The 26,702-nt window shown below is 42.2% G+C and overlaps 1 protein-coding gene and 1 long non-coding RNA gene across 3 annotated transcripts in view; one reads left to right on the forward strand and one right to left on the reverse strand.

The window, feature by feature from the left end:
* Positions 1-5,482: 5,482 nt before the first annotated feature.
* The window catches only part of LOC132886876 (uncharacterized), a 34,445-nt gene continuing 13,225 nt past the window's right edge, over positions 5,483-26,702 (reverse strand). The window contains exons 2-3 of one of the 2 annotated variants that reach the window (XR_009654737.1): positions 17,658-17,731; positions 5,483-5,559 (exon numbers count right to left, since the gene is read on the reverse strand). This is a non-coding gene — a long non-coding RNA (uncharacterized LOC132886876). Of the gene's footprint in view, positions 5,560-14,327; positions 14,399-17,657; positions 17,732-26,702 lie in introns of those variants that run through there. The other variant, XR_009654738.1, reaches the window with a different exon arrangement.
* The window catches only part of tcaim (T cell activation inhibitor, mitochondrial), a 30,239-nt gene continuing 10,012 nt past the window's right edge, over positions 6,476-26,702 (forward strand). The window contains exons 1-5 of the mRNA XM_060922057.1: positions 6,476-6,579; positions 8,393-8,457; positions 22,582-22,714; positions 22,826-22,976; positions 25,723-25,972. Coding sequence (XP_060778040.1) covers positions 8,429-8,457; positions 22,582-22,714; positions 22,826-22,976; positions 25,723-25,972 — 563 coding nt within the window. The 5' untranslated portion in view covers positions 6,476-6,579; positions 8,393-8,428. The remainder of the gene's footprint in view (positions 6,580-8,392; positions 8,458-22,581; positions 22,715-22,825; positions 22,977-25,722; positions 25,973-26,702) is intronic.

Raw genomic sequence — 26,702 nt, forward strand, 5'->3', positions numbered from 1 at the left:
TCCATAACAGGAAAGGACCCCCCACCCACACATTAGGAGGGATGGCACACTCTCCCTCTCCCCTATTGATCACTGTGACACTGACCAATCCTGGGCGTCTGTGAGTTCATGCATGGTAAAGGGGGCAGATAGAGTTTTTCTCTGTGTGTGTTTCATGCCCTGTGACGCAGCATAAGTAGCAGTTTGAAAAGATGCATTTGGCTGACTTCACATGTCTTGAAGGAAGCATGTGATAGGCTTTACCCTCATGGCTTGGTAGCTGTCATATGAGAAGGAAGACCTTAAAGGATACTGAAGCTGGCCAAGACCAAATTAGTGAGAAAATCAATGGAAAATCCAAAAAAAAAAAGAAACAAACACACACACACACACACACACACACACACACACACACACACACACACACACACACACACCTCAGAGCAATAGAAAAACAGTTATTGGCATGTTTTGAGAGGTGGGATAACACTGGACCCTGTGAAAACATGTGAAACCTTACACAGACAGTAACCTGAGTTGATGATTAAACACCAGACTCTGGACTTTCCATGGGGTAGCACAGTGGTGTAGTGGTTAGCATTGTTGTCTCACAGCAAGAAGGTTCTGGGTTCAAGCCCAGTGGCTGATGGGGGCCTTTCTGTATGGAGTTTGCATGTTCTCCCCGTGTCTGTGTGGGTTTCCTCTGGGTGCTCCGGTTTCCCCCCCACAGTCCAAAGACATGCAGTTAGGTTAACTGGCTACTTATATTGTCCATAGGTGTGGTTGTTTCCCAAGCTCAGAAATGGGAGGGTTGCAGCAGGAAGGGCATTCTGTGTAAAACTATGCTCCAATTAATATGATGTGTAGATCAATAGAGTCCACATGGACCCCAACCTGGCAACAGTGCTGGACAAGGGAGAAGAAAATGATAATGACTGGACTTTCAATGCTGCTGAGCCATCCTCCAGCATAGGTGATATATAAATAAAATTTATATTTTATATATTTATCCAATATTGCCCTAAATAGTTGTGACATGACTTTTTTTTTTTAAAGAATCCAGGTAACTCCAAGATGAGGCAGTCCTATCTGATTATCAGAGCTTTGGGGCTTCTCTGTACTTAGAGTCTCTTCATCCACAGATAAACGGATTAACCGACGTGAAATGTTGTTGCTGCAAAGCTAAATTCCAATTTATTCCAAAAAATAAATCACTTTCTCTGATCTGAGTAGTTATGAACCTACTGGTGTGAAAGCGAGAGTTAAGAGATGGTGTGTTATTTTCTTTTAAATGTCACTGAGCACATTTGAGAATATGAAGATATGCCTTCTCCAGATTTCCAGCTTTTATATTACTAAGAACCCTTTATTCGTCACATGCACACTTCAAGCACAGTGAAATTCATCCTCTGCATTTAACCCATCTGAAGCGGTGAACACACACACACACTCAGAGCAGTGGGCAGCCACACCAGAGCGCCCGGGGAGCAGTCAGGGGTCAGGTACCTTGCTCAAGGGCACCTCAGCCCAAGGCCGCCCCATGTCAACCTAACTGCATGTCTTTGGATTGTGGGGGAAACCGGAGCACCCGGAGGAAACCCACGCAGACAACATGCAAACTCCACACAGAAAGGCCCTCGCCAGCCGCTGGGTTCGAACCCGGAACCTTCTTGCTGTGAGGCAACAGTGCTAACCACTACACCACCGTGGTGGTGTAATAATACTAATAAATAACACTTCTGTCTTTATATGATCTATATCATATATGGGAATATAATTGCAGGGGTATGGTCATACTTGTGGTATGGCAATAATCTACCTCAGTTCTGCCTTCAAATCTTTGAGAAATCATTGGAGTGTTAAATGTAATTTGGATTTAATTATTTGAATATTAAGAACCATCAAACCAATTTTGTAAGTATGAAGTGAATATAATGAAGCCATTTTGTGGCAATACATTTTGCACAATGGTTCTAATTAAATATCACAAACGCAGATTGGTCCTTACATAAAGAAATGATGCCACCACTTACTGGGCTCTTGCACCACCATTGTCACCTCATATCTAAAAACTAGAAAATTGGACATGGCAGTAATAAGACAGTCCTGATGTTACAGGACCCATGGAAGTTGTTCCAAGCATGCACTAGGTTTGGGAACAGGAAATCAATTCATAATTACTTTATCCTGGGTAGGGTCACAGTGGATCTGGAGCCTGTCCCAGGAACCCTGAGCACAAGGTGGGAATACACCCTGGATGGGACATCAGTCGATCGCAGGGCACCATGCACACACACATTTACACAATAATTCACACCTTAGGGCAATCTAGTATGGACAGTCCACCTATATACATGTTTTTGGGAGGAGAGATGAATTTGGAGAACATGCAGGATTCCCATACAGACACAGGGAAAACATGCAGAAATTTGCACAGACAGTAACCGAAGCTCAGAATCAAACCAGGAACTTTGGAGCTATGAGGTGGCAATGCATCATCATGCCAGCTTCGGAAATCAACTAACATGGTATCGGCATAAAAATATGTTGGTCAAATGTAGGTTTTGTCCTGAGCCTGGACATTATGCACAGTGGGCGGGTGATCAAGTATAATTAAAATTAGGATTAAACATTGCAGTATGTAGTGTATACATACAGTAACAACCTTTTTTTTTTTCAAATGATACAAATCAGGTCAAATCAAGTTTAGTTATCATTTGGACAGTATACCAAGACATACTGTATGTATTTACACTGAAATGCTTAGGGTGAGGGTCAGGCATAGGCCAGAGTTGGACAGTAACAAAGTAGATTTACTTGAGTACTGTACTTAAGTACACTTTTTGAGTATCTGTACTTTACTTGAGTATTATATATTTTTTTTAGAAATTTATGACTTTAACTTCACTACATTTGAAAGACAAATATAGTACTTTTCACTCCACTACATTTCTATCAAGGTCCTCATTACTATGAAACGGCTTTGAAAGTGGATGGTTTTTCTTTTCTAAAACGTGATTGGTTTTTTCACAGGTGACATTGAGACAGCCGATCAGTAAATCACTAGGGTCACATCACGTCCATAGGCTGTATAAAATCAAGTTCAGTGATTTCTCAGCAGCGTTATTTGAACATGATCAGTTGATGGCAGAATGGAGGGAGGCGGTTCTTCTGGGGAATGCATGCACCCATGGCCCATGAACCCATGTTTCAGTTTTCTGAAAGGATTAAAGATTCGTTTTATTTTAAATGTTTGCCGAAAACAAACCACATCATGGCCTACAAAAACTCGCCATACAACCTGTGGAAGCATACTGAGGGATGTAAACGTTTTATTCCAAGAGAAAGCTTGCAACGAAGTTGTCTGTGCTTTTAGAGCTAGCGATAACATTGCAATAGCTATGCAGTCTGGTTAGTCAAATGACTTTCTATGGATTTGCCTGCCAAGTTTACATAGCCTTGTCCACGGCTAACGTTAACACATAGCTAGTTAACTTGGACACTGTTATTTAGTATGTGAAAACGGAGTTACACTAACATGAATAACATTAACTTATCTGAAGTCCTTTCAGAAATATGTTTTAGCATAAGCTTGCCAAATAAACAGAATGTAGAAATCTTTCTTTTCTAGTAGCGTTAGCTACCCAATATGATTTCGAGTTTGAAAAGAGTTTGCTAGCATGTCAGGTGGAGCTTCACTAACTCGCTAGCTTAATGTTAAACCATCATGATGGCACAGCATGCGTTCATTTTGTAAATCCAGTCAAATGCTTCAGAGGCATTAGGTTTTGTAAGTGTTCTGGCAATAATACAACAAAGTGTTGACAGAAAATGTACTTTTAATACTTAAGTATTTTTAAAAGCAAGTACTTCAGCACTTTAACTTCAGTAAAAATTTGACTGTACAACTTTCACTTGTATCGGAGTAACATTTGACCAGTGGGATCTGTACTTTGACTTAAGTAATGAAGTTGGGTACTTTGTCCACCTCTGGGCATAGGCACCAAAAACAAACACTCACATACACATAATGCACACTTACATATCTGCACACACAGCAAACGCAAAAGCATAGACACATGATCAAAATAGTGTACACTTGAAAACAATAAATAAAGTACATTATACAGGGTGTTTCAAAAAAATTGATGTAATTTCACAATCTAATAACTTTGCCAATTCTCGTTCAGTTGACCTCAAATTTTAACAGTATGTGTGGAAACAGGTCAAAATGTTATATTTAACGTTTTTTGGGTTTTTTTTATCTTTTTAGGTATAGAAATGCCATTCACTGGAAAAGAAAAGGTATTTTGTGTGTTAGAGCGCACTTGAACACAGTCAAACAAGACTGTGCAGCGTGCATTTATTAGATTAGATTCAACTTTATTGTCATTGCACATGTCACAGGTACAAGGCAACGAAATGCAGATTGCATCTAACCAGAAGTGCATAGCAGACAGTCGGTTTAGCCTGTTTGTCTGCTCCCTTGGCTCTGGATTGTCAGAAATTAACTAGGCCTGTTCTGAGACTATGACCTATGCTGCAGGAAATGAGAGTGGCACCTTCCCGAGTGGGATGGATACCGTCCCGCCCTAACAGGCCAGCAGTGCCCTCAAAATTAATCCAATTATCTATAAAGCCCACACTGTTTTCAGAGCACCACCTGGACAACCAGCAGTTCAGCAACCATAACCTGCTATAAGCTACATCGCCACGCCACATTGGGATGGCACTCAGCGTTTAAGTCTAGGCTGAAAACATATCTGTTTAGTCAAACCTTTTGTTAATAGTGTTTATGAGGTAAAGGAGTAGATCTGGAGGGTCCTCAGACATAGAGTGTTTTGGTAAACTGGGATGTATGGATGCTGTCAGTCCCCCACTCGCTTGCTCACTCGAGTTTGTTGACGGTGTAGCGGCTTCTGCTTTATGTCCCGGGGCTCCCTCATGCCTGTGTTACCTTCCGGCTCTCCCCTTTTAGTTATGCTGTCATAGTTAGTTGCCGGAGTCCCTGCTTGTACTCAGTGCAATGTATATACTGTTCCTACTTATTCAGGTGACATTGGGCATACCTAACAACCTGTGTTTTCTCTCTCTCTCTCTCTCTCTCTCTCTCTCTGTCCCCCCCAAATCTGTCCCTCTGAGTTACATATCGGTCCTGGGATCGAGATGCTGACCTCTTCTGCTCCTCGGACCTGCCTGATCCATCCTGGTGCCCTGTGTCTGGTTGGAGTCTCATCACATCGCTCCTGTGGAGGACGGCCCCATGTGGACAGTTGAAAGTCACACTTGGAAGACGCTCTGGACACTTACCGTAATGCTTTTATGGCTGAGGACTACAGTTGACTTGCTAACTTTAGGACTGCAGTTGTCACAAACAGTTTTGCACTCAAGTTTCCATCAATGAAGAGTTATAACATCAGCGAAACTGACTTCATGTTAAAACTGTTAATGTTATAGTCATGTTGTCTGTTGTTGCCCAAATGAGGATGGGTTCCCTTTTGAGTCTGGCTCCTCTTGATGTTTCTTCCTCATGTAGTCTGAGGGAGTTTTTCCTTGCCACCGTTGTCACAGGCTTGCTCACTGGGGATAGATTAAGGATAAAATTAGCTCATGTTTTAAGTCGTTCAAATTCTGTAAAGCTGCTTTGCGACAATGTTTATTGTTAAAAGTGCTGTACAAATAAACTTGACTTGACATAGCAATAAATAACATAAGTGTAATGTACATAAATTACTGGGTATGGAATGGTATAATGATCTCATCTCATATCATTATCTCTAGCCACTTTATCCTGTTCTACAGGGTCGCAGGCAAGTTGGAGCCTATCCCAGCTGACTATGGGCGAGAGGCGGGGCAGACCCTGGACAAGTCGCCAGGTCATCACAGGGGTGATACATAGACACAGACAACCACTCACACCCACGGTCAACTTAGAGTCACCAGTTAACCTAACCTGCATGTCTTTGGACCGTGGGGGAAACTGGAGCACCCGGAGGAAACCCACGGGGAGAACATGCAAACTCCACACAGAAAGGCCCTCGCCGGCAACGGGGCTCGAACCCAGACCTTCTTGCTGTGAGGCGACAGCGCTAATCACTACACCACCCCCTAGACTATGTAGTTTCTGGGATATTTACATCTCAAATAATATAAAAATTTTTTGAAACATCCTGTATAATACATGTACTGGGGAAAGAAAGCAATACTGCACAGAGGATTGAAGAGTATTCGTGTAAACTTTCCACTTTACACTGTAAAGTGTCCAAGTGTAAACCGAGCACTTGGCAGAGGGGTGAAAAAAAGTGAAAAGTGTGCAAGTTCCTGCTCAGTTGGTGCAAATATTTAGTTTTATGACATCTCTGAGAGCTCCTTTACTGTATCCTGCCTCACACCTAACTGACCTTGGATTAAAAAAAAAACAAAAACGTCTGCTGAATAAATACAGAAATGGAAAAGGTGTGTTTCGTGTTTATACCACTAGAGGGCAATATGAACATCAATACAAACAAGACTCCTCGGAAACGTGGGGCTGTTTACATGCACGTCGTTTTCAATGAACTACAGATTTCCTGAGGACAGACCGGAAGTCATGATGCACCGGTAAGTAAGATAGTTTGGATACTTAAATTCCGTCCAGGTTTTATGAAATAGCGTGTGTAGCTGATGAAGGAAAGCGGATTATTCAGGCGATATCCGATGCTACCTAGTTAGCTTGTTTGTTGATGCAGTTGGTTAGCTAGCGGCTAGAGTGAGGAAAGTCATCTGGACAGAGAAGTTAAGACAGACAGACAGACTCTCTTTATCCTTGCTGTAGAGATGTTTGTCACTGCAACCTGATTTTTTTTTTAAACTGAACTGAACTGACCAGAAGAAGCAGGTGTTGGCTTTATATGTTTACTTGAACGTTTTTCAGTCTTAAACTCCTTGTTATTTTGCTTATTTTTTACCAACTGGCTTGTATTTATGTCTCACTGTGACATGACTTGAGCCTGACTGACTCACTGGTGTCAGTACATGAGACAAAATAATTATTCTTTTTTTTTTTGTTTGTTTTATTAAGCTTCCACCTCAGATGCAATAAATAAACAATTTAAAAAAAAAAAAAAAGGGAGGGCCACACAACAGAGCTAGGCTCCTATAACAGTGTGCCCTATTAGTATAGGTAATCATATGGTTCCTTGTAAAATTAAGGATTAATTTCACGAGTGATTTCAAAGTTTGGAAATTTTCAAAACTTTGAAATCACGAGTGAAATTGATCCTTAATTTTATAAGGAACCATACGATTACTTGTTTATAATATATCGGGCCAAATTCATACTTCGGAAGCCATTCAAGTTCACAACATTTGTCATTCACGTTTTCTGAACCAATCAGGGCGCGAGACTATCTTGCACGTTTGAATCAGTTTCTAAAGCGTCTTTCGTCATAACACGGCGACACGAGGAATCTTTCAGGATTGATCCCGGATATTTCTCTTGTCTCAGATGCCGATCCAATGCTGCCTGCATTACTTTAAGAGAGTCTGGTTCGTAGTTTTCCCCATTTTCTTTCCTCACTTCTGCATAAAACTGCGATAGCACCTTGCCTAACTCACAGCATTCATATCCCACTAGAGAGGCGTTTATTTGTCTTTCTGCGGCCCATTTCTTAAACACGGAAAGCCAAAAATTCGTACTTTTTTTGGTATTTTCATTTTCGCTTGCAGCTTTCAATGGGTTTATCATTTCTTTGTCAAATATAGCGAAACACGGCATTGCAGAGTCAGCCATTTTGTTGACAAAATTTGCTCATTTTTGTAACCGTAACCAAGCAACGAACTAGCCAATAGCATTTCAGAAATACGGCCCCGTGTTAAGGAAAAAAGCCCTCCTTGATTGGTCAATCAGAATTGAGTAATTTGGCCCTATGTATTTTATAATAATAATTTTAAAAAGGGGGGGAAGGGAAAAAATGCATATACATATAAATAAAACTAAATAATAAATATAAATACAGCACACACACACACAAAAAAAAAAATCTTTATTTATTTGATATTCAAAAGCCCATTCAGCAGAAGCCTTAAAAATATTCACCTCACAGAAACATACTTGTGGACACCACAAATTAAAATATATTCTAAAAATCTCATAACAAAAGAATATAAAATATACAATTATAATATTCCAATTACTATGGCTTAATATTGTTTATATTATTTACACTTAAAAACTGATGGAAAATCTCTAAATCTACTCAATAACAGTAACCATTAGTTGTCATTGCCTGTGTTTATTTGCTATACCTTTTTAAAAAAAATCATAATAATAAATAAACAACTTGTTGACTTTTGTTACTTAGTTCACACATCATTCCAGTGTTTTGTTTGTCTGGTTGGTTTTATTTATTTCTGGTGTGTTATGTTTTTGTAGGAATGGTTTGAGAGGACTCCACTGAAAGCTGAAGTGATGTCTCTGACTTCACTGCTGCGGATGAGGTTGGTTTACTTCTAAGAAAAGCAGAAAACTTTGCTTTATAAGAGCCCAGGCATGTTATTGTTTTTAAAATTTTCACTTGATTCCCAAATCTGAAAGTATCATTCTTATCATGATACTAAAAACACACAACCTGGTAGTGAAAAGTATAAGAGATTTTAATAGTAAAATCTTCGACAAAAGTCTCCTTGTATATGTGAACCAAAAAAATAAAAGACCTAGAGCAGCGGCTACAGTCCATAATTATCGACACCTTTTCAGATTTACCAATAAAAAACAATTTTACAAAGGTGAGTTTCAGTTACAACAGTTATCATTGGTTAATTAATCAACCGGAAGACCCGCCTCACGCTTTGATCTTGTCGTCTGATGACGCAGCTCATTACCTGAGATGGAATTTTTTTTTTTTAGCACAATCAGCAATTTGAAGAAAACCTGGACGTTATTATCACAAGTGAGTGTGATGGAAAGATCATGGACATGTTTTTGCGTATCAAATTCACCAATATTTCATGATATCCTTGTCGAAACCTACTTTGTTTCTTGCTCTTTCGTTTGACAGTCGCCATTTTGTATCCAAACACGCGTTTGAGAAGTGATGTGATGTTTCGATAATAGTGATCACTTTCATCGGTGTCCACCATTATCGACACCCTGTGGAATTAAGGGACATTTACAACTGTTATGGATCGATCTTTGTGTAACATTGTTGAAGTAGATGAAGTACTTTTTAAAAAAATAAATAAATAAAAGTGCTGTGATTTTTATAATAATTTTTTTCTGATCCATAACAGAATGGAATGTTTATAGAGTATTTAGAATCCTATTGCAATAAATAGAATTCGACCAGAATTAAATTCCGAGCATATAAAAAATTACACACTTTTCAGATTTTTCTATTCCATTCAGAATTTTTTAAAAACTTTTTTGCAGTTTGTTGTAAATATGTGCCACATATTACAATATCAGTAGACATTTTATATTTTTAGATGCAAATTTAAAATCTCAATTTAAAAAAAAAAAAATCGACCTTTGACCTGGATTTTCATGTGGTTACAATGTCGATTGCCTGTTGACATTTACTGATAAACTACAAAATTAGAAATTAATACAAACAACAATGAATGATTAACAAAATGCGATCTATGAACATGCTTAAAAAGTGGAACAAAAAGGTTTTCTGACACAGGTTAAACATTATCAGTTCATTTGTTTACAAACATTAGAATTACTTCCTCATTTACATAAGCACCAACATCCATATATTTATATAAAAGATATTTTGTACTAAATATAAGTCTGTGTAAAACAAATTTTAAATAAAAACTGTTTTGTTAACTTAATACCACATACCGATTTTTTTTTTTAATATACTCTATTAGTTTTTTCTTAGTAACACACACATGTGCCAATTGGGCACAAAAAAAAACCATAAACAAACAACATGACGAGGGGAGAATTGTGCATTATGCAAGGCAGCAGAGTCAAAATAGCACATCATATATAAAAATATAAGGATGCTGCTCGATAATAGGGGAAAGAAAAATAAATAAATAAAATAAATCTTGATGGAGGGCTTGACCTTGTCTTTGCGGTCTATATGAAATCAGGTCTTACAGTTAACACATAGCTGAGCCATTTTGACCAGTTCTCTTCAAAAATATCAGTTTGGTTTCTTAGTTTAAATGTAATTCTCTCCATAACATATATATCATAAATTACATCAATCCACTCGTTTATTGTTGGTTTGTCTTTCTTAAGCCATTTTCGGGTCAAAGCCTTTTTACACCCCACTAACAACACTCTCAGCAGGTATTTGTCCCGCTTTGCATATTCAAGTCCATCTAGATCACATAAGTACATGACTTTGAAGTTTAGATCCATTTTCCTTTTAAAAACTGTCTCCAGGATCCCAAGAATCTCTCTCCAGAATGGAGCCACAGAGGGGCAGCCCCAAAAAATGTGAAAATTATTTGCTAAAGTATTCCCACAGGACCTCCAGCAGGCAGTCTGATCGGAATAGTTGGACTTTTGTGCTGGAGAACGAAAGAATCGAGTCACGTTTTTCCAGCTGAATTCCCTCCAGGAGGGAGAGCTTGTCACTGACCACTGCTGTCTGCAGGCCCTGTCCCATTCCTCTTGTGAGACTGTGAGGCCTCCCTCTGCTTCCCATCTTTCCTTAATTTCTAGAGTATGATCTCCTCTAAGATTTTGAAGAGCTGAGTATAGTTTAGATATTATCTTTTGGAGGATGGCATTATTGTAAGCCCTCTTAAAAATATTAAGAATTTCATCCCTCCCTGAAGTAAAGTCCAATTTCTTGTTCATAAAACCCCTGATTTGTAGATATCTGAAATGATCTTGGTTTTGAAGACCAAATTTTCCTTTTAGGTCCTGGAAACTCAAAACTTTATCCTGATCTAAGAGTGTGCAGTATGCTGTAAGTCCGTTTTCTGTCCAACTTTTGAACCTTGTGTCATACCTGCTCGGTACAAAATCTGAGTCGTATGAAAACCATTTAAACATTTCAGTTCCTCTTCTCAGTTGATATTTTTTAGTTATTTCACCCCATTCTTTCAAAGAGCCAATTATCCACGGGTTGTTAGGGTCTGAGAGGTGACTAATTAATGAAGGATCTCCAACTAAATGATTAATTGGTAGTCCCTTTCCCATTGCCACTTCTATTTCTTTCCATTTTGATCTATAATTTGGAGTACACCATCCCACTAACGGGCGAATTTGAGCCGCTCTATAATAATTTCTCAAACAGGGGAGGGCTAGTCCACCTTTCTCCTTTGGTAATTGTAAAGTTTTATATTTTATTCTTGGCTTCTTCCCTGCCCATATAAATCTGGAAAGAATTTTGTCCCACTCTCGAAAATACAATTCTGATTTCTCTATTGGTATTGAATGGAATAGATATAAAAGTCTTGGTAGAATGTTAATTTTAACAGAATCTATACGAGAACTGATATTCAAATAAGGAATTATATTCCATCTATTGATATCCGCTATAATTTCTTTTTTAAGGGGGCTATAATTAATTTCTTCTAGTTTTGATATGTCTAAAGGTAGGAGAATTCCCAAATATTTTATAAAACTTTTGTCCCAGTCTAGATGGTACCTGAAGCGGAGATATTGAGGGGGATCAAAATGAAAACTAAGGACCTGAGTTTTTTTCTTATTTAATTTATAACCTGAGTATGACCCAGATTCATCTAAAACAGACATCAACTCCGGCAGAGACTCTGTTGGGTTTGAAAGGCTAACGAGTACGTCATCCGCGAACAGGGCCAGCTTTTGTTCGCCTGCTGCCATGTTTATACCTGTGATTTTTTTTTTTGTCTAATCCACTGTGCCAAAGGTTCGATAAAAATCGCAAATAAGATTGGACTTAGGGGACAGCCCTGTCTTGTTGATCTCTCCAGCATGAATGAGTCTGTGAGCTCTCCGTTGATTTTTAGTTTAGCTGATGGTTTATCATGGAGGGCTTTTAATGTATTAATAGTTACTTGATTGAAACCAAATTTCTCCATAACCTTGAATAAAAATTTCCATCTGACCGAGTCGAAAGCCTTTTCGGCATCTAAACTAACCAACATGGCCTGTATTTTATTTTGATTTATATGTCTGATAATTTGTAGGGATTTTCTAATATTGTCATGTGTCTGACGAGTTAAGACAAAGCCTGTTTGATCCATGTTGATTATTCGGGGTAGAATTTTCTCAAGTCTCTTTGTGATAATTGAAGTAAATAATTTGTAATCCACATTAAGTACACTAATTGGTCTATAGTTTCCGCAGTCTAATTTGTCCTTGCTTTCTTTAGGTATAACTGATATAATTGCTTCTTTCCATGATGTCGGGGTTTCCCCTTTTGTCAGGACCCAGTTAAAGGTTTTTAGTAAAATAGGTGTCAGAACCTCCTTCAGTTTCTTATACCACTCTGCGCTGAATCCATCCGTGCCTGGGGATTTATTAGCTTTGAGTCTTGAGATAGCTGAATAGATTTCTTCTTTTGAAATTTGAGAAGCTAACAATTTATTTTCTTCCTCTGTGAGTTCTGGTAGATTTAAGGATTTGAGTAGTGATTCCATTTTCTGGTCGGTATTGACTTGAGGTTGCGAATATAGTTTTTCATAGTATGCTTTAAAACAGTTTTTAATTTCCTGTACTTGGTAATAAATGGTATTAGTTTTCGGGTCCCTTATCTTGTATATTGCATTATCTGTCTGTTGTTTTCTCAGTTTATATGCCAATAATTTTGAATATTTACTGCTCCCTTCGTAATATTTTTGTTTTGTGTATATCAATTTCTTTTGGATCTCTTGAGAATATAACTCTTCAATCTGGTTTCTTTTCTTTTTTATTTCTATTTTAACCTTTGGATCTGGTGATTCTTTATGTTCAGATTCTAAGTTTTTGAGTTCAGTCTGGAGAGTCTTAATTTTAGTTTCTCTTTGTTTCTTAAGAAAAGATGACACTGAAATCACCCTCCCCCTCATTACTGCCTTGCAGGCATCCCAAAGTATGGGTGGAGAAACCTCTCCATTATCATTGAACTCCAAATATTCTTTAATTTCTTTCGCAAACTGTTCTGTTCTGCTGTTGTTGAGTACACTAGGATTTAGTTTCCAGTGTGTAAGCTTCCTCCTACAGGTCATTTTTAGGAACAGATATAGTGGGCAGTGGTCTGAAAGGTCCATTGCTCCAATATGACAGTCTTGTACTTTGCTACTGTCTGTTCCAAATATTAGAAAGTAATCAATCCTGGAATATGTATGGTGCGGGGCTGAATAAAAGGTATAGTCTTTGACTGATGGATTTAGGTGTCTCCAGATATCAATTAGTCCTATTTCTGATAATAGTAAATTAATTTTATTTGTTATTTTTTGGGGACGAGATATTCTTATCCCAGTTGAATCGAGGTTTGGGTTAAGCACAGTGTTAAAATCACCTGCACATATTAAAACCCCCTGTGCTTCAATTGCAATCCTTTCAATTACTTGGGTATAGAAATTTGGTTCTGAACCAGGAGGGATATACACGTTGTATAGAGTAAACAAAGTTCCATCAACTTTGCCACGAATCATTATGAATCTACCTTCCTTATCTTTGATAGAGGATAAATGTTCATATGTCACCCTTCCTGAGATTAGTATCACTACTCCCCTAGTATGCTTAGATCTATTTGAGGAGGAGAAGACATATTTAAACCCCTGTCTTTTGAGTTTTTCATGTTCTGCTTCCATTAGGTGGGTTTCCTGTAAAAAAGCAATATCTATATTTTCTCTTTTTAGTTTAAGAAGGACTTTGCTGTGCTTGACTGGGCTACGAAGCCCATTCACATTTAGAGAAACTACTTTCATTATCTGATCCCTGTGCATACCCACTTACATCTAGATTCGTATGATGCCATAACCTCCACAAAAAAAGATTTCCCTTGTAGAAATAATGAAATAATTAAATAAGAATCCTCCCCTGTTTTAAACATAGAACAAGCATTCACACTCATTATAACAAAGATATTAAATGCAAGAACTTTCTGTAGCTGAGGAACAGTTGTCCCTCTAGGGTCCCTGTTGGTGGGTGGAGGGAAAAACCCCTCCTGGATGGTTGGGGCCCTCCTTCGTGGTGTGGTGGCTGACCAGCTGGTGTGCTCCATGTCCACTAATAAGTCCAACATTACTTTTCTGCTCAGTCGATGATTTATAGTAATTTCAACCGATAGTATTTTAAAGTAAAGAGAGGGAGCAAAAAGAACAATTCACCTCCCTTATTTTCCAGTCCTCACACATACTGATCTGCACATGTTTTAGTGCTTTCAACAATGGGATTATCTTCTAAACTCCTGGAGCTTTTCTTTCACTCGTGACTCCATTTGTTTTCCTCCATCGGCTGCTTGTTGCCATGGGAACGCCTTCAGTATCCTCTCCTCTAAGGCTACATCCACACGACAACGGCAACGAGATGTTATTTAAAAATATATCGCGTCCAAATGGGCAACGATCAGTAAAATATCAGGTCCATATGGCAACGCAACGCTTGCTGAAAACGATGCAATACACATGCCACACCTCTAGGGGCGCTGTAAGACGGTCCCTTCGGAGACACCAGAACAATAGAAGTAGTAAGGACGCATGCGCATAAACTATTATGCACGAGACTTCATATTAGCCACAAAGTCAGGAAAATCTGTTCGTAAAATTGCATTATAATGACCAAATACAATGAAAAGTATTTTTCCAGTCTCACCTGTGAAAGGTAATCCCATGTGATCTCGTTTGGACGGCAAACCTGTTGGTACAGTTAAACGCAGCTAATCTTTATTCTCCGCTTTGACCTTTCCAATATGGCGGCGAGGATGACGTATGATTCTACGCGGAAGGCGGCGTCTTTAATGGTCCGGAATAAATTGAATGCTACACGTTGATGGATTAATTTGCTCCTCTATGCCCTTTTTGAGGAATGTACTGTAGGACTAAAACCAACATCTGAAGAGGTGAGATCGCTCCTTTTTTCCCCTATTTTTGCTGGCGGGATTGACTCTGCCCTAAGGGCAGAGTCTCTCTCTCTCTCTCTCTCTCTCTCTCACTTTGCACCATTACACAATAAATATTCACAGTGAAAATATTTTGTAAGCGCGTTTCATGAACCAAGTTATAGGATTTGTTGACAAATCGCATCGCAATGAGAAGATCATTGGCACTACTGGTGTTAAGAATCAGACCATTTCATAAATGAATATTTTGCTGTAGAGCTGCAGTGTTTGTACAATTGCATGTTTTTGCTTCACTATTACTGTCACTATTCTGCTTCTTGCATTACTACTGTGAACTAACACTGAACATAATAATAATAATAATATCCAAGCTCGTGTTTCACTCTCACTAGTGCTCTGTAAGGCTTTTTCCTGGTGATATCCTGGTGATATTCGTTACACTTCTACCCGGCGTGAAGCACTGACAGTCATGTGGTTGTGACGTCATCGTAAACAAATCCGTTCTACTCATCCAGACAACTTCACAACGGCAACGTTGCCAGATCTTTCCACTCTGGAACCCGTTCTCAAAAAGATTGCGTTTTGGGCACCCAAAACGCCGGTGCCGTGTGGACGCCAGGCCTAAACAATAAGCAACTGTATCGGAGTCACCTGAATCCGTTGCCGTGTGGACAGGGCCTAAGTTGGAGGACAGGTCCTCTCTGACAGCGGGCACCTCCATCCCCCGTACCCGTAGCTCCCGTGTAGCTTGATGTGCGTCCTCGTAGGTCCATGGGCCGGTGCTCCAGTGGATCCGGATCCTCGTGAAAGGATTTAAACGAATACCCTTTTCTTTCAGCGCTTTTTTAATTCCACCGTGGGCTCTGCGTTTTTCCATGACTTCGTGTGCATAATCATGGTCAAAGAAAATCGGTTTGTTGTTAAGATTAATTTTCTTTTTCCAGGCCAATGTCAATACCGTTTCCTTGACATCATACTGCTGAAAGTTTATCACAATGGACCGAGGTGTAGCGTCGGGTCCTGGCTTGCGGGTCAAAGCTCTATGAGCCCGCTGAATCTGCAGAGACATACCGTCGGGGAGAGTCAGCTCCATGGTCAGCAGGTTTTCCATAAACTTTATCATCAAGTCGCCCTCCGGTACACCGTAAACTCGGATGTTGTTTCTTCTGGACCTACTTTCCAAATCGCACACTTTTTCCCGTAGTCTGGATTGCTCTCTCAGCAGGCTCAGCAGAGCGTCTTTCATTGCAGCGCCGCTTGTTTCTACATCCGAAATGCGCTTCTCTGCCTCGGTGATCGCTTGGTCGTGGTCCTGGAGCCTGGTCCCGACTTCAGTTAGCTTCTCGTTTAGCTCGTGTTTTAGCGTTGTTAGCTCGTCCTTGAAGTCCTTCTTTAAGTCTCCCTTGAGTTCGGAGATGGCTAAGTGGACGTCATTTTTGAAGTCACGGATATTGTTCGAGATAGTTGACAGTTCCCGAAACAGCTTGTCCGTAGATTCACCTCCATCTTTGCTAGCTAGCAGATCGACATTTTCTTCGTCAGTCGGCTCCATTTGTTTTTTGTCGGGTTTTAATTGTTGAATTACCTTCCCTCTCCGGGTTGTATCGTCTCTTTTTTGTTTCCCCCCACTCATGTCTTGTCCTTCAGAGTTTACACGTTAAAGTTTTCGAGTTTGAGGGTATTTTTGATATCGACTGAACGGAGCAATTTATTACGCGTCTATCCCCCGAGCCGCCATTTTGAATCCATCCACATACCGATTTTTTAAAAATATTATTATTTTATTATTATAAACATCTGGGTGTCAATAACTGTGGACAAAGGTGTCAAAACTTGTGGAGCGGTGTCACATGATCTGATACGCTAAGTAATCGGGAATCAACTCATTTTTTTCCAGTGGAAGTTTGAGTAATTATTCATGCACAATTTACGTATTGAAAGTCTTTTCTACTTTTGCAATGGCCAAAAGATCGTTAAGATGTCGATAATTGTAGCCGCTCTATTTGGTTTTTTTTTTGTTTGTTTGTTTTTTTTCTGCGGCACAAGATTTCTGGATACGCCTGTTATGCCAGGAAGAGACTACACAAATTCAGTCCGATTTTGACCCGGTTTTGTTGTGGCTGACATTTCCATCTTTGGGCTCAAATAGGAATGTCAGGACCTACGAACAGGCCTTGTAGTGTCAAAGTCCTTATCGGCAGATCTTGCCACTTGATAGCCGTCTTGGTAATGCACCCAGGCAGTTATTTTGGCCTAACAAGATCAGACCCCTATCTCAAAGAATGGGAAGGGAGCCAGAACTGCAACCTCAGTGACCACTGGGACATAACCATACATGCATACAATCACCAGTCAAATCTGATAAAAACCACGTAAACTGTTTGGTGACTTTGCCCCAAAATAAGGTCTATACAGCTTTTTTCCCTACAGGTTATACTTCTATTACGCATGTGCAACTGTGTGCTTGTGCAAAAAGATTGCAACAAGTCTTTTTGGGGAGAGCAGAGAGATATGTGCATACAACAACCATCTTTGGCGTTATGGACTTTTCTCATCGGTGTCTATTCAGGATTCTTTTCGTGGTTTGTCTCCTCCTTTATAACGTCTCAGGTAGTGCGACCTAATCGAAGGACAGCGATGTGCAGTCTGGGAACCCCCACAAAAATGTCTAGCATGTCAGAATGTTTTGTATTTTCTCACCTAGTTTGAAAACTCCTACACAGTCTTCCTTGACAGCCGTGACTGACAGTTTCTTGACCTTCCTTCCTAACGACCTGCAAGGACATGAACGATAATCAGCTGAATACAAACTTGTATTGTTGCAAGTCTCCTGACAAAGACGTGGAAAGAATGTATGGCACTAATCTGACATGGTGACTATCGTGAAAGACAAAAATATTGTGTCATCTGATTCTGGCTTGAAGTATTGTTGCTGGAAGACGTGTAGTAATGATTGATTTTGCAAGGCGCATCTCCCATAACCTGGTACGGAACAGAATGGGACGGAACAGTATCAGTATTTTAATGTGGTGTCACGTATTTCCTTATATTTGCCTTCCGGGTTTTTATCTGCTGTTCCGTCCCATGTGTAACAAGTGTTCCATCCCCGAATACCATTTTTTGTGACCTTTATTTACATAATGTATAATCTTACCTTTTTTTTTGTTCCAGTTTCACAGAGCCATCTGTCACGTCTCGTCTTCTTCCGCTTATCCAGGACCGGGTCGCGGAGGCAGCAGTCTAAGCATGGAAGCCCAAACTTCCCTTTCCCCAGACACCTCGGCCAGCTCCTCGGGAAGAACACCGAGGCGTTCCCAGGCCAGCCGAGAGACATAGTCCCTCCAGCGTGTCCTGGGTCTTCCCCGGGGCCTCCTCCCGGGGGGACATGCCTGGAACACCTCCCCAGGGAGGCGTCCAGGAGGCATCCGAAAAAGATGCCCGAGCCACCTCAGCTGGTTCCTCTCAATGTGGAGGAGCAGCGGCTCTACTCCGAGCTCCTCCCGAGTGACTGTGCTTCTCACCCTATCTCTAAGGGAGCGCCCAGCCACCCTGCGAAGGAAACTCATTTCAGCCGCTTGTATCCGCGATCTTGTTCTTTCTGTCATTACCCAAAGCTCATGACCATAGGTGAGAGTCGGAACGTAGATCGACCGGTAAATTGAGAGCTTCGCCTTTTGGCTCAGCTCCTTCTTCACCACGACGGACCGGTAAAGCGACCGCATCACTGCGGAGGCTGCACCGATCCGCCTGTCGATCTCACGCTCCATCCTTCCCCCACTCGTGAACAAGATCCCGAGATACTTAAACTCCTCCACTTGAGGCAGGACTTCTCCACCAACCTGGAGAGGGCAAGCCACCCTTTTCCGGTCGAGAACCATGGCCTCGGACTTGGAGGTGCTGATTCTCATCCCAGCCGCTTCACACTCGACTGCAAACCGCCCCAGTGCATGCTGAAGGTCCTGGTTTGAAGAAGCCAACAGGACAACATCATCCGCAAAAAGCAGAGATGAAATCCTGTGGTTCCCAAACAGGATTCCTTCCGGCCCCTGGCTGCGCCTAGAAATTCTGTCCATAAAAATTATGAACAGAACCGGTGACAAAGGGCAGCCCTGACGGAGTCCAACATGCACTGGGAACAGGTCTGACTTACTGCTGGCAATGCGAACCAGACTCCTGCTCCGTTTGTACAGGGACCGGACAGCCCTTAGCAAAGAGCCCCGAACCCCATACTCCCGAAGCACCCCCCACAGAATACCACGGGGGACACGGTCGAATGCCTTCTCCAGATCCACAAAGCACATGTGGACTGGTTGGGCAAACTCCCATGAACCCTCGAGCACCCTATGAAGGGTATAGAGCTGGTCCAGTGTTCCGCGACCAGGACGAAAACCGCATTGTTCCTCCTGGATCCGAGGTTCGACTATTGGTCGAATTCTCCTCTCCAGTACCCTGGAGTAAACTTTCCCTGGGAGGCTGAGAAGTGTGATAGGGGACCGGAGAGTGTGCTCCATTCTTAAAAAGAGGGACCACCACCCCAGTCTGCCACTCCAGAGGCACTGTCCCCGACCGCCACGCGATGTTGCAGAGGCGTGTCAACCAAGACAGCCCCACAACATCCAGAGACTTGAGATACTCAGGGTGGATCTCATCCACCCCCGGTGCCTTGCCACCGAGGAGCTTGCAAACCACCTCAGTGACTTCGGCTTGGGTAATGGACGAGTCCACCTCTGAGTCATCAGCCTCAGTCTCCTCAGTGGAAGACATGACGGTGGGATTGAGGAGATCCTCAAAGTATTCCTTCCACCGCCCGACAATGTCCCCAGTCGAGGTCAACAGCTCCCCACCCGCACTGTAAACAGTGTTGGCAGAGTACTGCTTCCCCCTCCTGAGGCGCCGGACGGTTTGCCAGAATTTCTTCGAGGCCGACCGATAGTCCTTCTCCATGGCCTCCCCGAACTCCTCCCAGTTCCGAGTTTTTGCCTCCGCAACTGCCCGAGCTGCAGCACGCCTGGCCTGCCGATACCTGTCGGCTGCCTCAGGAGTCCCGGAGGTCAACATGGCCCGATAGGACTCCTTCTTCAGCTTGACGGCATCCCTTACTTCCGGTGTCCACCACCGGGTTCGGGGATTGCCGCCACGACAGGCACCGGAGACCTTGCGGCCACAGCTCCGAACAGCTGCATCCACAATGGAGGTAGAGAACATGGTCCACTCAGACTCAATGTCCCCCGCCTCCCTCGGAAGCTGGGAAAAGCTCTCCCGGAGGTGGGAGTTAAAGACCTCCCCAACAGAGTGCTCGGCCAGACGTTCCCAGCAGACCCTCACCATACGTTTGGGCCTGCCAGGTCTGTCCAGCTTCCTCCTCCGCCAGCGGATCCAACTCACCACCAGGTGGTGATCAGTTGACAACTCAGCCCCTCTCTTCACCCGAGTGTCCAAGACATAGGGTCGGAGATCAGATGACACGACTACAAAGTCGATCATCGACCTCCGACCTAAGGTGTCCTGGTGCCACGTGCACTTATGGACACCCCTATGCTCGAACATGGTGTTCGTTATGGACAAACTGTGACTAGCACAGAAGTCCAATAACAAAACACCACTCGGGTTCAGATCGGGGAGGCCGTTCCTCCCAACCACGCCCCTCCAGGTGTCACTGTCATCGCCCACGTGAGCATTGAAGTCCCCCAGTAGCACAATGGAGTCCCCAGTCTGAGCACCCCTCAGTACCTCTCCCAGGGACTCCAAGAAGGCCGGATACTCTATACTGCTATTTGGCCCGTAGGCACAAACAACAGCAAGAGCCCTCTCCCCAATCCGAAGGCGCAGAGAGGCGACCCTCTCGTTCACTGGGGTAAACTCCAACACATGGCGGCTGAGCTGGGGAGCTATAAGGAAGCCCACACCAGCCCGCCGCCGCTCACCACGGGCGACTCCAGAGAAGTGGAAAGTCCAGCCCCTCTCGAGGAGCTGGGTTCCAGAGCCCAAGCTGTGCGTGGAGGTGAGCCCGACTATCTCTAGCCGGTACCTCTCAACCTCCCGCACAAGCTCAGGCTCCTTCCCCCCCAGCGAAGTGACATTCCATGTCCCAACAGCCAGCCGCTGTGTCCGGGGATCAGGTCGTCGAGGCCCCTGCCTTCGACTGACACCCAATCCACACTGCACCAAACCCCTACTGCTACCTCTGTGGGTGGTGAACCCACAGGAGGTCGGGCCCACGTCACCTCTTCGGGCTGAGCCCGGCCGAGCCCCATGGGCAAAGGCCCGGCCACCAAGCGCTCGCATACGAGCCCCAACCCCGGGCCTGGCTCCAGGGTGGGGCCCCGGCTGCGTCCTACCGGGCGACGTCACGGTCCTGGATTTTTTCTCCATAGGGGTTTTTTGGTGAACTGCTCTTGGTCTGGCCTGTCACCTAGGACCTGTCTGCCTTGGGAAACCCTAACAGGGGCATAATGCCCCCGACAACATAGCTCCTAGGATCATTCAAGCACACAAACCCCTCCACCACAATAAGGTGGCAGTTCTAGGAGGGGGCCATCTGTCACATCCACCATTTTATTAATCCCTTCAATGCCCTTGGACGAGTCACGTACGTCATGAAATCTTTTACCGCTGTGCCTTATGACGTACGCTACTCATCATAAACACCTCCTCCTTTTATGTACCTTACATGGCACATTACTTTTACTTCACAGTGGCACATATGAATTACAGTCAGTGCCTAAAACATTCTTCTGTCATAAGGCACAGCAGTAAAAGATTTCATGACGTACGTGACTCGTCCAAGGGCATCAAAGGGGTTAATCGGTACTTACGCTTTATAGGTGAACCCATCCCGTCACGTATGATAAATAAAGTTAGAAGAAAAACAAATATTGTTTAGTTTTATTGTCAAAACGTATAACTTGACTACTATTTATTCATCTATTTTACAATTTCTTGCCTCTTCCTCTACCTTTTCATTTCTTCAGCTGACAGTGTATACATTTCAAGTTCTTATCTTTTTTGACACACATTTTCACAATCAGTGTGAAACCACATTTTACTCGATGGTGCTCGTTCTGCCACACGGGATTTCTTTGTGATGTCATGCCGAGGTATATTCCGTAATTGGAGTTCTGGGCTTTTAGATCAATTTCGATTGAAAATATAGTGAATATAACGTTAATACAATGTGACGGGATATAATAATACTGGATAATCAAAGAATACGTGACAGTGATCCGTGTGAGTACAAGATGTTAAGTATGAAACCCCTGAATATTTAGAAAACGTAACGTTATTGTAATGTACCGTCCCGTTCCGGTTCATACTTTCCATACCGGGTTACGGGAGACACCTTGCAAGGGATAAATGTTCTCTGTATAAATCACAAATTGACCTTTTATTATAAGCTCTTGTTCTAGGATTAGTTGTGCTTGAGCACTAGGAGTTCACAGGACCATATTATGTTTGTATGCTGTACTTGTGCTAGGAACACAACAACTTACCAAAAACCCCAGAAGCTTCACTTCTCCGAAGTGGCCTTTTAAATGTGCATTTTAATTTTAAGATTTTATTTGAAGACTGATTTCCTGCCCATACGTGATGTGCGCTATTTCTTCAACCTCTTTAACTGACGCAGGCTCAGCAGCAGATGCAGCGCAAATCAGATACTTCAAATAAGAGCTCTATCAGGAGCCGATGCTGTTAATGCGCTCCGGCCCTTTTACTTTGTGGTACACCCTGACTTCTTTGGCCAGCATCCGAAAGAGAGGGTAAGAAATGTCCTGATGTTCCCCAAGCAGAACGTTGTTTTCTGTTTTGGATGTAAATTCAGTCCTCAACTTCTCAAGCCCTGTTTTTGTGCAATGGTTTTCTGTTTGCAGGAGGTGAATGAAAACTCTCTCAAAAGATTAAATGGCTATTTGGAGAGTCTTCAAAAGCCAGGCTTTATGTCTGTCAAGCCTACAAAACTCACTTTTTATCTCCGGGACATAAGGGAGGAAACCGAGAGCAACAATGGCGTGCAGCATTCTGGTAAGTTGGTACTCTCCTTAATCAACATGTCTCATTAGCATAGAGAAGAGCTTTGAATAATCGCCTAAGTTAGATATCATAAAAACACTCCTGCTCACTCTGACTTCCACTAGACTGTTGCGGTACATCACGGTGCAGTTGCTAATCTGTATCAAGAGCTATCTGTACCATAGGCTCGGTTTCCCATTACAAGTGGCTAGCAAACCAAATACAAAGCCAAGTGTGCCAGTTCTTTAATCTTGGAGAATTAAATGTAAACTTTGTCAAGCAATACATACAAATAATTACGTCTTTTCTGTGGCTGAATCTCAAATAGTGTTCCACAAGGCATATAGTGCTCTTCACGCTGTCTACAGAATGTGTGTGTGATTACCTATGTAGTGAAACGGAAGTCATTGGGACTTGTGCCTAGTGGACTTTTTTTGTAGATACCACTCAAGGTAAATATCAGTGAAGAGAAAGCGTCTCTTTGGGGGGGATTAATCTGAAACATTAAATTGTATAATAAAATCGTGATCTTGTCCTTCGTCCATTTCCGTTTCTGGTTGAGAGTACACCATGTGTGTTCTGGCTGCCGATTCTCACCAGAGCTTTTTATTTTATTTTCTCTTTTGTTTTTCTTTTTTGTGTTTGTGTAGTCTGATGTTTTTTGTTTGAGTGATTTGTCCACCGGTGGTGGTGTAGCTCCAGACCCAGTTTTGGGCATCGGTTCCTTCCAGGCCTTGGTTCGCCATGGGTGATGCCTGTGCTCCTAGCTATGGATTGCAGTGAGCTCGTTGCTCATTTTAACATTGTAGTTGTCCAGCGCTCTGTGCAGCAGTGCTTTAGTGCTTGGCGTGATGTTCCAAGCGATGTTTCTCGGTGGCTGTGCAGGCGGTTTGGGACATGCACTGCCACACAGAGCGCTGGTGTCTATGCTCACTTTGTAGATCCATGGTGCGGTGTTCTGAGTGATGTTGCCCGGCGGCAGCTGTGCTGGTGGTGTGGGACTTGTTTTCGTGCACCTTTTGGTGGGACTGTGGCTGCTACACCATTGGAATGACATCCTGACCTTTATTTGGTGGACTTTTTTTTTTTTTTTCTTCCTATAATTGTAAAGCAACCTTGGGTTTTGAGAAAGGCGCTATATAAATTGAACTTATTATTTAAAGGTACACTGCCTTTCAGATTTTTCAGGTGTAGATCATAAAAAGAATTTTCCCCGACACCCAATTATTTTTGTTTAGTGGACAGAAAGCTACTGAATTTGAATCACAGACTTCCAATTTTATTAGGTTTTTTTTTTTTAAATAGAACAATTAATGAATTTAGAGCCATGTGGCCCTAAATTCTCCGCTATTTTTTCCTGCTTCACCATGATCCAATTCAAGATACTACATCATGCATCACGTGGTGGGCTTTCCCTGTTCATGCAAGGCATTGTGGGATACAAATTTGAAACGGGAGAGAAAAATGGCGGATGTGAGTGTGCGAATGAAATGTGTAAGACTGACTACAGTAACGGAACGCGACGAAAAGACATTATGTTGCGAAGGAAAGGAAACGCAGGACTAAACTAATAAATATCGGCGGTCAGCGAGCACCTCAGTGTGATCAGCTGTTCGTTTAGTGACAGAATGATGGAACGGTCAGTACACGGTCAAAGGTAAACCTGTAGATGGCAGTAATGCAACACTGTGGATGTCAGCTGCCGTAAAACCCAAAAGAAGAAGATGGTAAACCTGCGCATGCGCTCAGGGACTTCCTCTGTCTGCTTGATTGCGCGAAGCGAGCGATTTCATGCACATTATTTGCTCGGGAATCCGCTCAAATTAAATAACTTCCCAGCCACAGAATGGCTTGATATTTTGTGAGATGACATTAGAAATAAACATGTATCACAATGACCAAATTTCATAGGGAACTAAATTTTCCCGATTTTATGAAATCGAAAGGCCGTCTAGTTTTAAAATTTGAAAACCTTTGAAAAAATAAAGTTAGTTTGTCAGACAGTCACTAAATTCCTACTGGAGACTGATGTGCCACTCTAGCCAGAGACATTGCGTTTGACCAGTCAGCTATTTCTAGCTGCTGGCTCATCACGCATGGTACGTGGGCAAGAATGCGAACTAAATTTATGGTGTGATTATGTTGTCGTCCACACTGGCTCGTAGAAATGTGTTCTATGTTTAAGTGTCATTAAAAGTTACGTTCTATTTTTATGTCTCCTCCTGAACAATGGGAGGAGGGGTGAACAACTGAACTGTCATTACTGTCTGGGGAAGCCATGGCCTAATGGTTGGGGAAGCAGCTTTGGGACCAAAAGGTCGCCGGTTGGACCAGCAGGAATGGCTGAAGTGCCCTTGAGCAAGGCACCTAACCCCCAGCTGCTCCCCAGGCTGCTCTGGGTATGTTGTACGTCGCTCTGGATAAGAGCGTCTGCTAAATGCCTGCAATCTAATGTCCACTGTTATACAAAATTGGCATTAGAATTGGGCTTTAGCAGGTTTTCCATGTAATCTACCAGTGCTGCTATAATTTGAACAGCAAAATGCTCATACAACAGTGTGCACAAATTAGTGATCTTTTATACACAAGCGTCATGATGCATTCTCCTGCTTTTGGTTGTTTAAAACCAGTCTTTTCTGTCACGTTGACTTAAGTTTCATCTGTTCAGGAGTTTGTTTAGGGGACAGTTAAGACAAAGTACAGGTGGCCTGCCTCATTGTCTCATACAACCTTTGTCTTCCTACTGTACATTTCCCAGGATTCCGTTTGGTGACTTTCACTCTGCAGGCTAAAGATGTCCTGTGTGCAGTTGTGGATGTTTTGAAGTCCTGTAGCTTGTCAGTGGAACACATGCAGGGACTCACTGCCAAAAGCCAAAACTCAGCACAGCAAGGTGGAATTCCTTTCTATCGTCCAATTAAATGGGATAAGACGTACTACACGTTCACAGGTTTCCGAGACCCAGAGCAGGAGCTGGAGCAGGCAAAGAAAGTGGAACCCACACTCAGGTTAACTTAAACCTACACAAACAATCCATTGTATCATCTTTATAAAGCCTGATCCTTAATACATTCCACAACACACTGGATCTGATCTTAAGCTGTTTATTCCATGCATGTGATGTTGAAGAATTCCTAAAAGGTTTAACTTGAATCATAGGATGTTAAAAATAAGTCAGACTAAGACATGCTACATGGCTGCCTGTAATTTCTAATTTGGTTTCATAACAGGAACCTGCACCTCTCCAGTGTTTTTTGTTCTCATGTTTAGAGTACAGAATGTGCTTAAGGATCCCCACAGAGATGCACGTGTCTGTTTATCTCAGTAACTGCTAAGAAGCTGTTGAAAATGACTGTAGAGCCGTTGTTTTAGCTTTCTCTTCTTCCAGTCTGTGATGCAGCACCCCATTCAGTGCCTGTAGTGGATTACTGCATGGGGGCTGTATGCTCTGGCTCATATAAATAGCGATGGCCATTACATTCAAATGCCTCATCCATATTGTTGTAATCAGCGAAATATTCAGGTATTACTTTGGAAATGGACTACTACTTCTTCACAAATTCTTTTATGTCTCCTTTTGTAAACATCAGAAAACAGCCCATGTGGTAATTGACTACAGGCACTGAATGTGGTGCTACGTCAAAGACAGGGAGAAAAGAAGGGTAAATCACCCCATAGGATTACATCGTATAGCCATTTTGCAGTTGCCAGTTATAGTGTTCTAACTGAATACTGGTT

The sequence above is a fragment of the Neoarius graeffei genome, chromosome 5 (assembly GCF_027579695.1).
Source record: "Neoarius graeffei isolate fNeoGra1 chromosome 5, fNeoGra1.pri, whole genome shotgun sequence".
Lineage (NCBI taxonomy): Eukaryota > Metazoa > Chordata > Actinopteri > Siluriformes > Ariidae > Neoarius > Neoarius graeffei.